The 12,740-nt window shown below is 37.4% G+C and overlaps 2 protein-coding genes across 2 annotated transcripts; one reads left to right on the forward strand and one right to left on the reverse strand.

Moving 5' to 3' along the window:
* Positions 1-301: 301 nt before the first annotated feature.
* BDZ83DRAFT_622234 (uncharacterized protein) lies at positions 302-2,221 on the forward strand. Its single transcript, XM_060508320.1, has 2 exons — positions 302-675; positions 768-2,221. Exons 1-2 carry the CDS (start codon positions 610-612, stop codon positions 1,977-1,979), a joined length of 1,278 nt encoding a protein of 425 aa, XP_060364744.1. The 5' UTR covers positions 302-609; the 3' UTR covers positions 1,980-2,221.
* A 131-nt stretch (positions 2,222-2,352) lies between these two features.
* On the reverse strand, positions 2,353-3,587 carry BDZ83DRAFT_578179 (uncharacterized protein; the record flags this gene model as incomplete). Its single annotated transcript, XM_060505094.1, has 2 exons — positions 2,353-2,753; positions 2,810-3,587. 2 exons carry the CDS (start codon positions 3,585-3,587, stop codon positions 2,353-2,355), a joined length of 1,179 nt encoding a protein of 392 aa, XP_060364745.1.
* Between the last annotated feature and the right edge of the window lie 9,153 nt (positions 3,588-12,740).

Genomic DNA, 12,740 nt, shown 5'->3' on the forward strand with positions numbered 1-12,740 from the left:
ATCGGAGAAAAAAAACACGGACTTGCCCTACTATGAATCCTTGCTGTCTAATTATGCGCTGCCCCTCGCGAATTCTAGTAACAAATCAAACCTGAAAAGTCAGCCTTGAGAGTCTACGGTGGTAAATGGTCCGAGGTAAATGCGAATACACGTATTCTACGGGTGGGTCGTACACTAAAGATAGCCAACTATTGGCCCGGCGGTTCCCGAATACACGTATCGCAAAGCTTTTTACGGGCGGAACTAAGCATAAAGTCGGACAGACTAATAATATGGTTCACGGATCACCCGTGAAACCTGGCGCAGCTCGAGAAACAAATCGCGGCTGAGGTCCACGTACGTCAAGTATCATGGCTTAGAGAAGCTGGGCGAGTATGCCTAGCTAGCCGTGTGGACGCTTTAAAGTTTGTACACCGGCAAAGTGTTCATTCAAGTGGAAAAACTTCAATGGTCGCCTTTATGTCTCTTTACTGCTGACGACCGAATCGATCTGGCACGCTGCGACTTCTGAAGCATTCGGGGTCTACGGGTTCCCAGGGATGTGCATCGGACTTAGACGGTATTCGAGCCGACAAGCGTACATCGGTATAGCCATCGACCGGACCAACCATGTACAGACGCTCCCATAGGAAGTCCCGGAAGGGATGTGCCGAGTGCAAACGACGCCATATGAAGGTAAGCTGGACCTATCAGTTTCCACGTATTTGTTACGCGTACCCGCCGACGGGCATTGTAAGGCTGGAGACATCGACTAATCGGATGAGTAGTGCGATGAGACTCGACCAAGATGCGTCAACTGTACGATGGTAGACCGCACATGTGTATTCCCATACGCTGCAGATCCAGGGTCTGTAGCAAGTTCTACGCGCGATGATGAACCCATGCAGGATTCCGTGCTGTCAGATGCCGGGACCTCGAAGCCGGATTCGCCGTATGGATCTCCGACCGGGAGGAGCCCCGCTGTCATCCCGACTCCGGACTTGGCCCACCTGATAGTGTATACCGGCGACATGGGCCAGCCCGCTCCCAGTATATCGGACAATATGATCAACATGGCGCACATGAGATTCCTAGTACACTTTTCTCTAGCACTCGCCGTGCCCGAGCTCGACCCAAGTCTCATCGAACGAAACACCCAGCTCATCCTCAAGACAGGGTCCGATGCCCCGTACCTCATGCACGAGATCCTTGCCCTGTCTGCTCGGCATATGTCGATCCTCGAGCCAGAAAACGCAATGGAATTCCTACACGACGCAGTTCAGCTACAAACAAGAGCTATTTCATTATTCAACGCTCAAAAGGCGCGGATAGACGAGCCCAGCTGCGTTCCCCTGGTCCTGTTCTCCGCCATCCTTGGCCGACATCTCTGCATCGACGCACTTGCATTCCGCAGCGCCAGTCTAGATCCGTTCATTGACTGCTACGTGAACTTTGCTAGGATCCGGAGAGGTGTTAGAGTAATCGTAAGTCGCGCCTGGGCATTGTTGAAGACATCGGAGCTTGTCCCTTTGATGTCGTGGGGGCTGGGCCTGAGTCGGCTAAAAGGTGTCGGTCCTGATTGTGATAGCATCCTGGACTTGATATCTGCATCACCAAACATTTCGCCCGCCGAGAAGGAGGTTTACATGTCTGCTATCGACCTAATACAGGTCGCACTAGATGATCTAGACACCAGGGTATTCATGGGTCGGAAGTACCTGATCCAGATGGTCTTTTCCTGGTCACTGATGGTATCAGAGGAATATACTAGGAAGCTTGCCGAAAGAAAGCCTGAAGCGATAGCTATCCTGGCCTATTATGCTTCTATTCTGCATCTGGCACGGGACCTTTGGCAGATTGGAGACTCAGGGGCATATCTGTTGAACGTTATCTGCCAACACCTGGGAGATGAGTGGGCCGAGTGGTTGGCCTTACCCCGGCAGATTGTTTTCACAGAAACTTCCTACATTCCATCACATTCTCTGCTCCCATCAATATAAAAGAACTGTTAACATAACGTTTGAAACTGGCCGAGGTATAACGTGATGATTGGTTTTGAGAGATAGACTACATTGACCACCATCCAAAGTTAAGAACTAATGAGGCTGACAGGGGGTCAATGATGGAGTCACACTACGAGACATATTTCAAGCCAAGGTTCGACCTCGTTCTCAGATGGTTATAAAGCAAAAAGACCAGATTTTTATTTTCTACAACTTAAGCAACGCTAAAGGCATGTGGGTGTAAATGCGCTGATATGCTCGCTCGCTCGCTTGCTCGTATATCGTTACTAGTACTGTTGATAAGTGGTGTACAAATAATTTACAAAAATGGTACACGCCAGCCCGCTGACAATGATATGGTTTTCGATGCTTAGACCTTGGCGTAGTCCTTGATAGCGGGCTCACGCCTGACCTTGTTGGGGTAGGCAAGCACGTTCGCCCCGGCGTCAACCAAGACAGCTTCGGTAGCCTGGATCTCGAGGGCGTCAAGCTTGCCGGCAGCAGGATCAGCGCAGATCTTCTTGTCAATGCGGTCGAGCTTGCCAGGGCCCTCATTGGTGAGAGCGTCTTTGAGTAGGGCGAATGCAAGTGAGTTGTAGAGCATGCCTTCGTGGGTAACTTCACCACCAGCAGGCGTAGCGGGACAAGCTTTCTGAACCTCAATGTTGCTAACTGCGACACCATTGCCGTCTTTTAGCATGGCCGAGGCGATGGGACCTGATTGCGGTTGAACAACCTCGTCCGTTGCGCTGAAGATGGAAGTGGTGGGAACTTAGTGGAACTTGTTAGAGGTTTGGACGAAATGATTTGCGAACATGTGAACTCACCATAGGCACTATCACCTCCGTTTGCACGAAGGGTCTGGACAAACTTGGAATCGTACATCTGTTGGTAGACGCTCGGAGTACAGCCAATGATAGCGGCGGGAGTCTTGCAAGCCGCGAATGCCTCCTTGGTTCCGTGAAAGTCGGGGCTCATTGAGACCAGGTCGGTCACCGAGTCTCTGGTGCTGGGCCAGTACTTCAACGCCCATTGTACGTTGAGGTTTCCCTGACTCCAAGCGACAACGGCTGGCTTCTTACCAGTCATATCTTGCACGTAGTTGATAGCGTAGGCAACATATTCCGAGTTCTCCTGCGCATCGTCCAGCGAGGCATCGGGGATATTGACCCAGAGGGGGTCGGCAAAGTCGGACTTGGCCAGTAGAGGGCCGAGGTTCGCCCGGTATGTCGTACCAGCCATCGCAGCGGTGCCCGGGACTAGAATGACGGGCTGCTTATTTGATGATGCTGAAAATGTCTTGGGGATGTAGATGCTGGCCTTTAGATCTCTTTCGGACCTAGAGTAGGGCGCGTCCTTCTCCGACCTCTTGGGATAGATCTTGGTCTTCGGGTCGGGGTTGTCGTTCTTGATGGAGTTCTTATCTTCGCCAAGGAATGGATTCAATGCTTGGCGATCAGGCTCCAATGGTCGCGACTCAATCGCAACGGGTGAGACATTGGCATTGGCATCGCGGACGTTGATGTTTGGGTCATTCACAGGTCTGGCGAGAACTTGGGTCCATCCCAAGATGAGTACGAGTGCGGCGGCTGAGGTAGTCTTCATGGTTTCTGTAAGTGTTCTGAGAGTGTTGTGGGTTTGATGAGTTGGAAAGTAGGTGGATATGGAGCGGGCGGCATAGAAGGTATATATATCTCTTTTTTGATGTGGTATTTCGGTGCGTTCGTAGTCGTGAATAAAGGACAATGGATAACCCCGGTAACCCTAATAGTATTGATCAAACTTATGTCCCGATCATTCCTCACAGGAAGTTGTTTTGGTAACGTTATTGATGAATCGGAGGCTTCAAAACTTGCCCGAATGGTTCCGGACCGGCGGGATACTGACGTCGTTCGCTATGATGACATGCCGACATGTCTAGACCGGCTGAACGTCTGAAGGTGCCGAGGGGTCCTGTTTGGGCACTACACCCGCAGCATCCATCAAGGGCTCGATTGCTTACTCAAAGTTCTCCAATCGGGTTGCAGAATACCTACTTTGTGCCATCATAAGGGTCCCTCGCCTGTGAGGGGGTGACGGAAAAAATTGCCTTCAGATGATAGCCGTTTGACTGACAAAACTCTGTTTCCTGACTTTTTTCTCAGTCCGTCCCCGTGACATCATGTCTAGCTGCTAGCAGGCGCAGTATTTCGGTATTTTGTCCACAACAGGCTGTGATGGGTGGCCTGTACACCGATCATCTGAACATTCGACACGAGCCTCATAATTCGCCCACCGGAACCCAGGCCTGTCTTGAAAAACCGGTAGGTAGATCGACTGATTAAAGTTTTTCATCTTGTAAGCCTCGGACAATATGCTCCTCCCGATTAGTTCGGACTTATACATCTGGAGATGCAGTCTGACTTGACTTTTAAGACGGCAATTATTAAATCCCCCGCGGAAACAAGAAATTTCCGTCGCAAGAGAGACGTAAATATTGGTAGGGGGGACTTGAAAATCTTCGATCTCCGAGCGGTGATGCCATTGACATTGTTTGTACTTGGTAGAGCTTTCCAAGACTCAACTCGGAAATGTTTCGTCAACAAGCAGTTTTTGACAGATGGGAGAAGCCTTTGACGTGAAAAAAGAGCGATCAAATCTCCCCGCATGTCTTGTTCGCCATGTATCATGAAGAAGACCGCTAGCAACTTGGCCCATTACCCTTGCCGAGGACTCCGCATGGGTTCCAGAACTGTCGAAAAGATTTATGTATTTCGTCTGATGTACGTTATTGTGGAAAATGCCTCGGTTCCGTACTTCGTCGAATCGGCGATAGGCATACGCGAAGGCCTCTACGTGCGCAATGCTGTCGGCCGGATGTCCGAAACTTTCATGCGATGGCACGGTTGTTTCCGACTACCGTTATCGTGTTCGTAACAACAGGGTTGGATTATGTCATAGACATACTAGCAGACTTGCTCTAGTCGGTGTCTTCTCTGCTATGCTTTACAGACGACACCTACCCTCCAATCATCATCGCCTTGACTCGAATGTGTTTGGGAAAGAGAGCAACTACGTCCCACCGGTTCGTGGAGACCGGCAATACATCCTTCACCAACCGTAAGAAGCAATAAAGCCTGACATTTGATACGTTCCAAATTGGAGTCTGGCCAGCCATGAGGCTAGGAGTTTGTGATGTTGGGTGATGTTGGGGAGTTGAGACGAATGAATCTCACCTCAATGGGAGGCTGTCGCGAGACAAGTTACTATGCCACGCGTCGTTGACTAGGAAAATTTCAACATCATGGCTGTGGGAACTTTGAAATACACTGAATGAAAAATGCTTCCAATTGATTGCAATGAAACTGCCGCCCCAGTTTGCCACGGATTGCATGTTGTTTCTGTGGAACCAGTCAATTTTTCAAAACTTGAGAACTCCTCGGACTAAGCTTCTGCCAAATACTGCGGCGTTACATGAGAATTCTATAGGGTACAGCTAGATAGTTGCCTTTTGAAATCAAGCTCTCGCCGGAAGACGTCCAGGAACGGATAAAATTAATGTATTCCATGACGCGGGCACCGGTGACCGCATAGTCATGCCAAGAAACGTGGCTATAAAATATCATGTCCGCGGTCTGTCTCTCGTATGGTATTCAAATAGTATACACGGGTTTTATGACATCATTGCTGATACCTTCTGTAAAACGAAGACTGAGGGTAGCTAGAACTTACGATGAAGAATCGTGACAGCGTTATTGATGTGTGCTCAATATCAACGCGCACTACTTTACCGCCCTGTTTGGCCATGGCATTCAAGTTCTACACGCACACTTCTCAAAGTCTGGGTTCTGTGTCTCTTGAAGCTTGAAGCCTAAAATTAAGGCAAGCTTGCTTCGGGACTAATATCACTGGCTATTAAGAGTCCAGCCCACGTAAGTCCACGTTAAGGGGATTTTAGTATATAGAATCTAAACTAAAGAATAGAGGTTTCTAAAGCGGAGGTTTTATAAAGGTTCTATAAAAAAAAAGCGTTTAAATAAAACTTTTATAAAAGCGGCATAATAAGCCGTAATAATATCCGAGCTAAAGCTTAGATCTATTAATTAAATCTAGCCTATAATATATACCCCCCTACCTCGTTTTTAAAACGAATCCGCTATTAATCCGTTTTTTAATTATAAATACCCTAAATAATCGACCGCCCTATTTTAACCCGCTAACTAGTTACCCACGGTCCCTTTTTATTAATTTCTATTAAGCCCCCCCCCTTTATAAAAAGCTCTCTCTTTTTAACTTTTATATAACGATTTATAAATACTCTAATCTATTTATTTCCGCACTTCTACTACTTAAATTTCGTTAATTTATTATAAAAATCTAATTTTTAATAAGCTTATTATCCCCGCTATTGTTTTTTATATATATAATCTCTTCTTTATACTTATATACCTACGCGCGTTTAAAAACCCTTTTTTAACTTAAAAAATAATTAAATAAATATTTTATATACTACTACTACTATATTTTTTATATATTATTACTCTATAGCTTTTTAGCTTTTTATCTATTATTAATATTTTAATAGTTCGTTCTCGTTAACTAGCCCGCTACTACTACTATACCCGCCGAGCCCGTTACCCTATTTAATAATAAAAATAATATAAATAGTAAAGAGTTAAAGTTTAGCTCTAACTCCGAGCTATTATCTATTTACCTTTTTAAAAACGAGTTAGATATTTAAATAATATATTAAACTTATATAACGTATCCGTTTTTTATTTATAAAGTCCGCTAACTTTATATTTAGCTAATATTTAATAAAAAAGGTAAAAAAAAAAAAAAAAAAAAAAAAAAAAAAAGAGCGTAAACTTAAAGAGGCTCTTATATTAAGCGCCCTACGTAAGGTCCCCTACCTCCTTTATATATAAGTATTAACTAAAAGTAATAATACCCTAGCTAGCGTCGGCTACTATAACTACCTCTATATATTAAGCCGCCGTTATTTACCTATTTATAGATTACTAATTCGTTATAAAACTAAAAGTATTACCCGCTACGCTATTTATATTAATAATAAAGCTAATTACCGTTATAACCCTATATATTTATTACTATTATTTTTTATTTACTCCGTAATTACTAACTTATTATTCTTAGTTTAACGACGTTATTAAAGCTATTTAAATAGAGTTTTTTTAAATAATTAAGGAGTATTACCGGCTATCGACCTTTATTATAGGCGACCCCGCTTTTAAAGCCGTTATATATCTACTCGATATCTATTATTTATATATCGCTAACCGTTCTTTTTCCGTTATTAATATAAAGACTTTATAAATACCTTTAGCCGTTTATATATTATTATCGCTACTTAGACTAAGGCTAAAAATAAAGAGGCCCGCGCTTATTATAATACCTATACTATAACTACTTCCTTTATTATTAAAATACCCGCCCCCTATACGACCTTTATTAACGTAACCCTTACCCGCGCAACTTTTATTATTATTTTTATTACCGCCCCTATTATTAAGGGCGTAGCCTTTTTTATTATAAAAGAGGCCCGCACTATTAGCGAGTATTACTAAGCCCTCGCTTCCCTTTATACCGCTATAAATACTTTTTTTATACTCTCTTTTTTTATAACTAATCCGTTTTTAAGCCGCGGCTCGTTATTAACCTCCCCCCGCTTAAATTAAAAAAGGTAGCTAGCCTTTAGTTTTTAAACTTTAAGTAGCCCCTTTTTACGCTTATAATATTATTATTAGCTTTATATTATACCCTACGGGGCTAAATAGTCTTCTAGTTTATAGGCCTTAATTTAATTACTTTTTTACCTCTTATTTAATACCCGTTTTCTTTTTATTATTATAATTTATATAATTACTATGGGCTTTTAGCGCTTTTTAATTCTATTTTAATAACTCGGGTCGTTATTAAACTTTTTAGCGGGCCTATAATATAATTCGAACTCTTTTAAAGCGTCCGTTAAATAAAATAAAAATAGGGGTTTTTATATTAGCTTTTAATAACCCTTTTATTTAACGAGGACTTCCCTTTACTATCCGCGGCCTATATACTTTTATTATACTATAAATACTTCTTTAACTAATTAATAATCCCCGTCGTTTTTTTTAATTAAAAAGGGCTTCTCGTCCGTTCGCTATTAACTTAATAAAGGGTCGTTCGCTATATACCGTAATATATTAATATAAAAATAGAAATAAATATTACTAAATACGTTAAGCTATATAACGGTAGGTTTTATAACCTTAACTATTTCGTATTTATAATATAACTAGTTTAACTTTTTATTAGGTCTAGAGGACCTATAATTACTTATATATAACTATACTTTATTATTAACTTTAAAGCGCTTTATTAGCGCTTTTTATTTATTAACTAAACGCTCTATCCGTTCTTATAAAGTAGTTATAGCGGCCTAAGTAAACTTCGTTATTTTTATAAGTTTTTATACTATAGAATCGGCTTTTATTTCTTATTTATTTACTATTTTTAATACGCTTTCTTAAATCCTTAAAGGCTCGACGTTATACCCATACTCTATAAAAAAAGGTAAGAGCTTTATTATTAAAACTATTTAGTTATTAAAGCTTAATTAAATAGTTAATAACTAGTCCTTTTAATTATTTTAAGTATATACGATTATATATTATAAAATTACTTCGATTTTTTAATTAAATCGTTTAGTTAACCCGTCGGTTTATAAATAAAAAGCGGTACTTAGGCACTACTCTATCCCTATTTTTATATAGAATTAGTATTAAAACTTATTAATTTAATTATTACCGCGATCGTTTATAATAAACCGAGGTATTTTATAAAATCGGAAGTAATAGTTAATAAAGCGGTCTACGTAGGCCTTTACTTTTATAAATATTATCGGTTTAAAAGTAATAGACTTTACGAAGCGATTAATTATTATTTATAAAAACCGGGCGCCGCTTTTTAATAATAAAGGGAGGTCGGTAATAAAGTCTATCGCTAAGTCGCTTTTTATCTATTTTAGTACTATAAGAGGCTATAAAAGGCTACGTTTAGCTTACCGCTATATAATACTCCCTTTATAAATATTATAATTTTAAATAAACCTCTTTATTATACTAAACTAGCCTAGCTAATAGAACTACTTAGATAGGATAGCCATAATAATATTTCTACTAAAGTAGTTCGTTACTAAAGATTTATAATAGCGCTAAATTATTTCCGTTTAAAACGTATTATTATTATAATCCGGGTCTTTATATTTAGGGACCTATAGTCTCTTTTACTAAATTAATTTTAAGAATACGTTAATACTATATTCTATAATTTATAGCTTAAGGCCTAATTTAAAAGGGAGCGCCCTAGCTCCGTTTAATACCGCCTCGTATATTTTAAAATATTATTTATCTTTTATTTTTATTTCGTTTTATTATTATTAAAACTCTATATCGTTTATAAAAATATTAATCTTAAATAGCTTAGGTACTTTTATAGTTTTAGTTTAGTAAACTACGCTAGTTACTAACCGAGTAGAGTTAGGAATTGCTTAAATAATCCTTCCCCTCTTTCTCTCGTTATCCTAGCTAGTTAAAGCGTTTTATTTATATTTAAAGAGCGCGTTTAGGGCGGCTAATAAACGGCCTAAGTAGTACTCGATTTTAAAATAATATTATAAAAGTTATTCTATTTAACGGCTCTAGCGCTCGGTTAGCTTTTATTTTTATATAAAATACTTTAACCCTTTATAATTTATAATAACTTTAAATCTATAGGAGCTCTATAGCTCCGCGTCCTATATATTTAAATAAAATATTATAGCGAGGAGCTCTTTATTATAGATTAAATAGTTATACTAAGTAAATATAAGCTTTTATAAATAAAAAGCGACTAATTAGCGTACACTTAACGGATCCTCTTATATAAAAGAGCTTCTAAGCGTAAATTTAAAGTAATCGGTTTTAATAACTATTACTAAGTTAAGGTTAAAGCTTTAAAATAGGGGCGTAGATATAAAACGCTTTTTAAACGTTTTAAAAATAGCATTTTACTTAGCTATATATTTAAATAGCGCCCCTTTTTTAGTTAGGGTATTAAGGGGTTTAATAATAATAAAGTAGTTATATATAAATACATAATAGTAATTAATAAAGCTAAAAAAGTTTTTAACCCCTTTTATTATTTTAAATACGAGCTATTCGTAAATAGTATATACTTTCTCTAAGTTATACGCGATCCTTTATTTTACTTTAAAAATAAATTTAACGTATTTTATAGTTTAAATAAAGAATTTGTTTTTAATTAAATTAAAATTAAAGCCCGCTACTATAAAGGCGCGTAATATCCGCCGTACTTTTTTTTTATAATCCGCTTTTAATCCGTTCGAGTATATTAATATATCGTCTATATATATAAAAATAAAGTTATTAAAGAATTCTTTTAAAGTCTAGTTTATATACTTTTAAAATATAGCGGGCGCCCCGGTTAAACTAAATAAATAAACTATTTATTTAAAAAGGCTATATTATATCTAAAAAGCGGTCTTTTTTTAATACCTTTTAGCTACCCTAATTTTATAAAAGGCCGCTATAATATCTAGTTTTATAAATTATTTTATTAAATTAACTCTTTAAAGGGTTTTATTAATTAATAATAAAGAGTAGCGGTCCTTCTATATAATTATATTTAATACTTTATAATTATAATAAAAGCGCAGGCCGCCCCCTAATTTCCTAATAAAAAAAACGGGGGCTTTAATAGAAAAGCTATTAATTTAAATAAAGCCTTTATTAAATAGGTCTTTAAAAGTATTATATAGTATTAATAGCTCTTCATAGGATATAGAATAGAGGGGGCCCTAGGGGAGGGGCGCTTTTTATTTATTAAACTACCGCTTAAAGTTAATTATAAAGTCGATTCTTAGCCGAGCTAGTAAAAGGGGGTATACTTTAAATAGCTTAAAAAGGTTACTATATTCCTCTTTTATTTATTATAATAGCTAAAAAAAATAGTCGGTCTCGCTCTTCGGCTTTAAAGCTTTATTAATATTAACGAGGCTAATTACTTAGATCCCCGCAATATACTCGCTCGGCTAGTGCTTTTTTTTTATAACGACTTTATAATATAAAATAATAAAAAAGGGGGCTCCTAGGCTTTATACCTCGCAGATTTTTTATATTATAGCGCCTTCTTTTTATTTATTAAAGTACGCTTTTACTTTACCCTTTTTATATTAAATCCGCCGTTTAGCTATATTATATATAACGTAGTTCCGTTCTATTTAAGGTTTTTTAAAAATATATCTATATCTAGGCCTTTAACGATATATATATATACTTTTTTTATATAGCTACTAATCTCGAGGTTAAAAATAACGACCCCTTTAGTTATAATTTAAGTAAACTTATCTATAAATTTATAAAGTTTACGCTTCGTTCTATCTATATATAAGAGGTAAAAACGGCGGGCTAGTTAAAAGTCTATTATAGAATATATATTATATCTATAATCTATTAACGTTAAAGTTTTATATATTTTATTAATCTTCATAATAAGCAGCGCCGAAGGCCTGCTTATAGTCCGTTATTAATTAAATAACTCTTATTTTATCTATTCTTTATTTATAAACTCCGATACCCGATTTTATACTAAAGCTATTCTTTTTTTAAATAATATTTATTATTATCCAAGTTTACTTCTTCTATATAGTACTCTACGGGCACTATTTAAACTACGCGGGCTTTTTACTTTTATTTATAGTTCTTTATAATATATTTAACTTTATTATAGCTAAAGTAGTACCGAGTCTCTAACTTTATTAATAGCTTTACTTTTTACTCGGGCTTTATAACTTTTATAGCTCTAATTATAATTATATCTCCGTCGCTATCGACGCGTTCTTTTATTATATAATATCCTTTTTATATTAAAATCTAAGGGTTACGCTAATTAAAATCGTAGCCCTCTATATTACTAATTACTATTTAGACACTATAAAAAAAGCTAATATATAACGACTTATTTTAAAATATAGCGATTATATATTTTTTTAATTATAAAGCTAAAGCGTAAATAAAATATTAAATTATAACGTCTACGGGCTACTTTTAGCCTCCGGCATTAACTAGGGTTTTTTTAAATCGGGGTAAAAATACTACGAACTTCTTACCCTTTTTTATAGTTATTATTAATAGTTCGTTAAAAGCGTTTTTAATTTAATAAAAGTCGCTATATATTTATAAAAAGTACGCGAGGAGTTCGTTAAACCCTCGTTTTTTATCTTTTTTTTTTTTATAATAGAACTAGTTTATTACTTTTTAAACCCGAGGGGCGAGGTATAAAAAGATAAAATATTTCCGTTCTTTATTAATATAGTAAAATAATATATTAATAACGAGCTTATTACGTATTTAGGCTTTTTAAATATTATATTTATTTTTATTATTTAAGAACTTCGCTAGGTCTAATAAAGGCTTTTTATAAAGGGCTCCGTTATTAAAAGGCGCCTCTAAACTAGCGGGGGTTCTATAAAAATCGGGTTTTTTAATAAAAAGCGCGGGGGGTCTATTTATTTATTAAAGCTATTTTTATAGTAGCTATAGGATTTTATTAGACTTTTTATACTCGCGCTTTTACTTTACTATATCCGCTACTCTTTTTATTTTATTTTATTTCTAAACTTCTATTAACTCTTATAGGCCCTAAATAATCTATTCTTAGGTCTACGTTATAGCTCTTACTAACTAAGCGCTTAGTAATACGTTAATAATTATATTT

Source organism: Colletotrichum acutatum (assembly GCF_030867785.1).
Source record: "Colletotrichum acutatum strain CBS 112980 chromosome Unknown BDZ83scaffold_49, whole genome shotgun sequence".
NCBI classification, from domain to species: domain Eukaryota; kingdom Fungi; phylum Ascomycota; class Sordariomycetes; order Glomerellales; family Glomerellaceae; genus Colletotrichum; species Colletotrichum acutatum.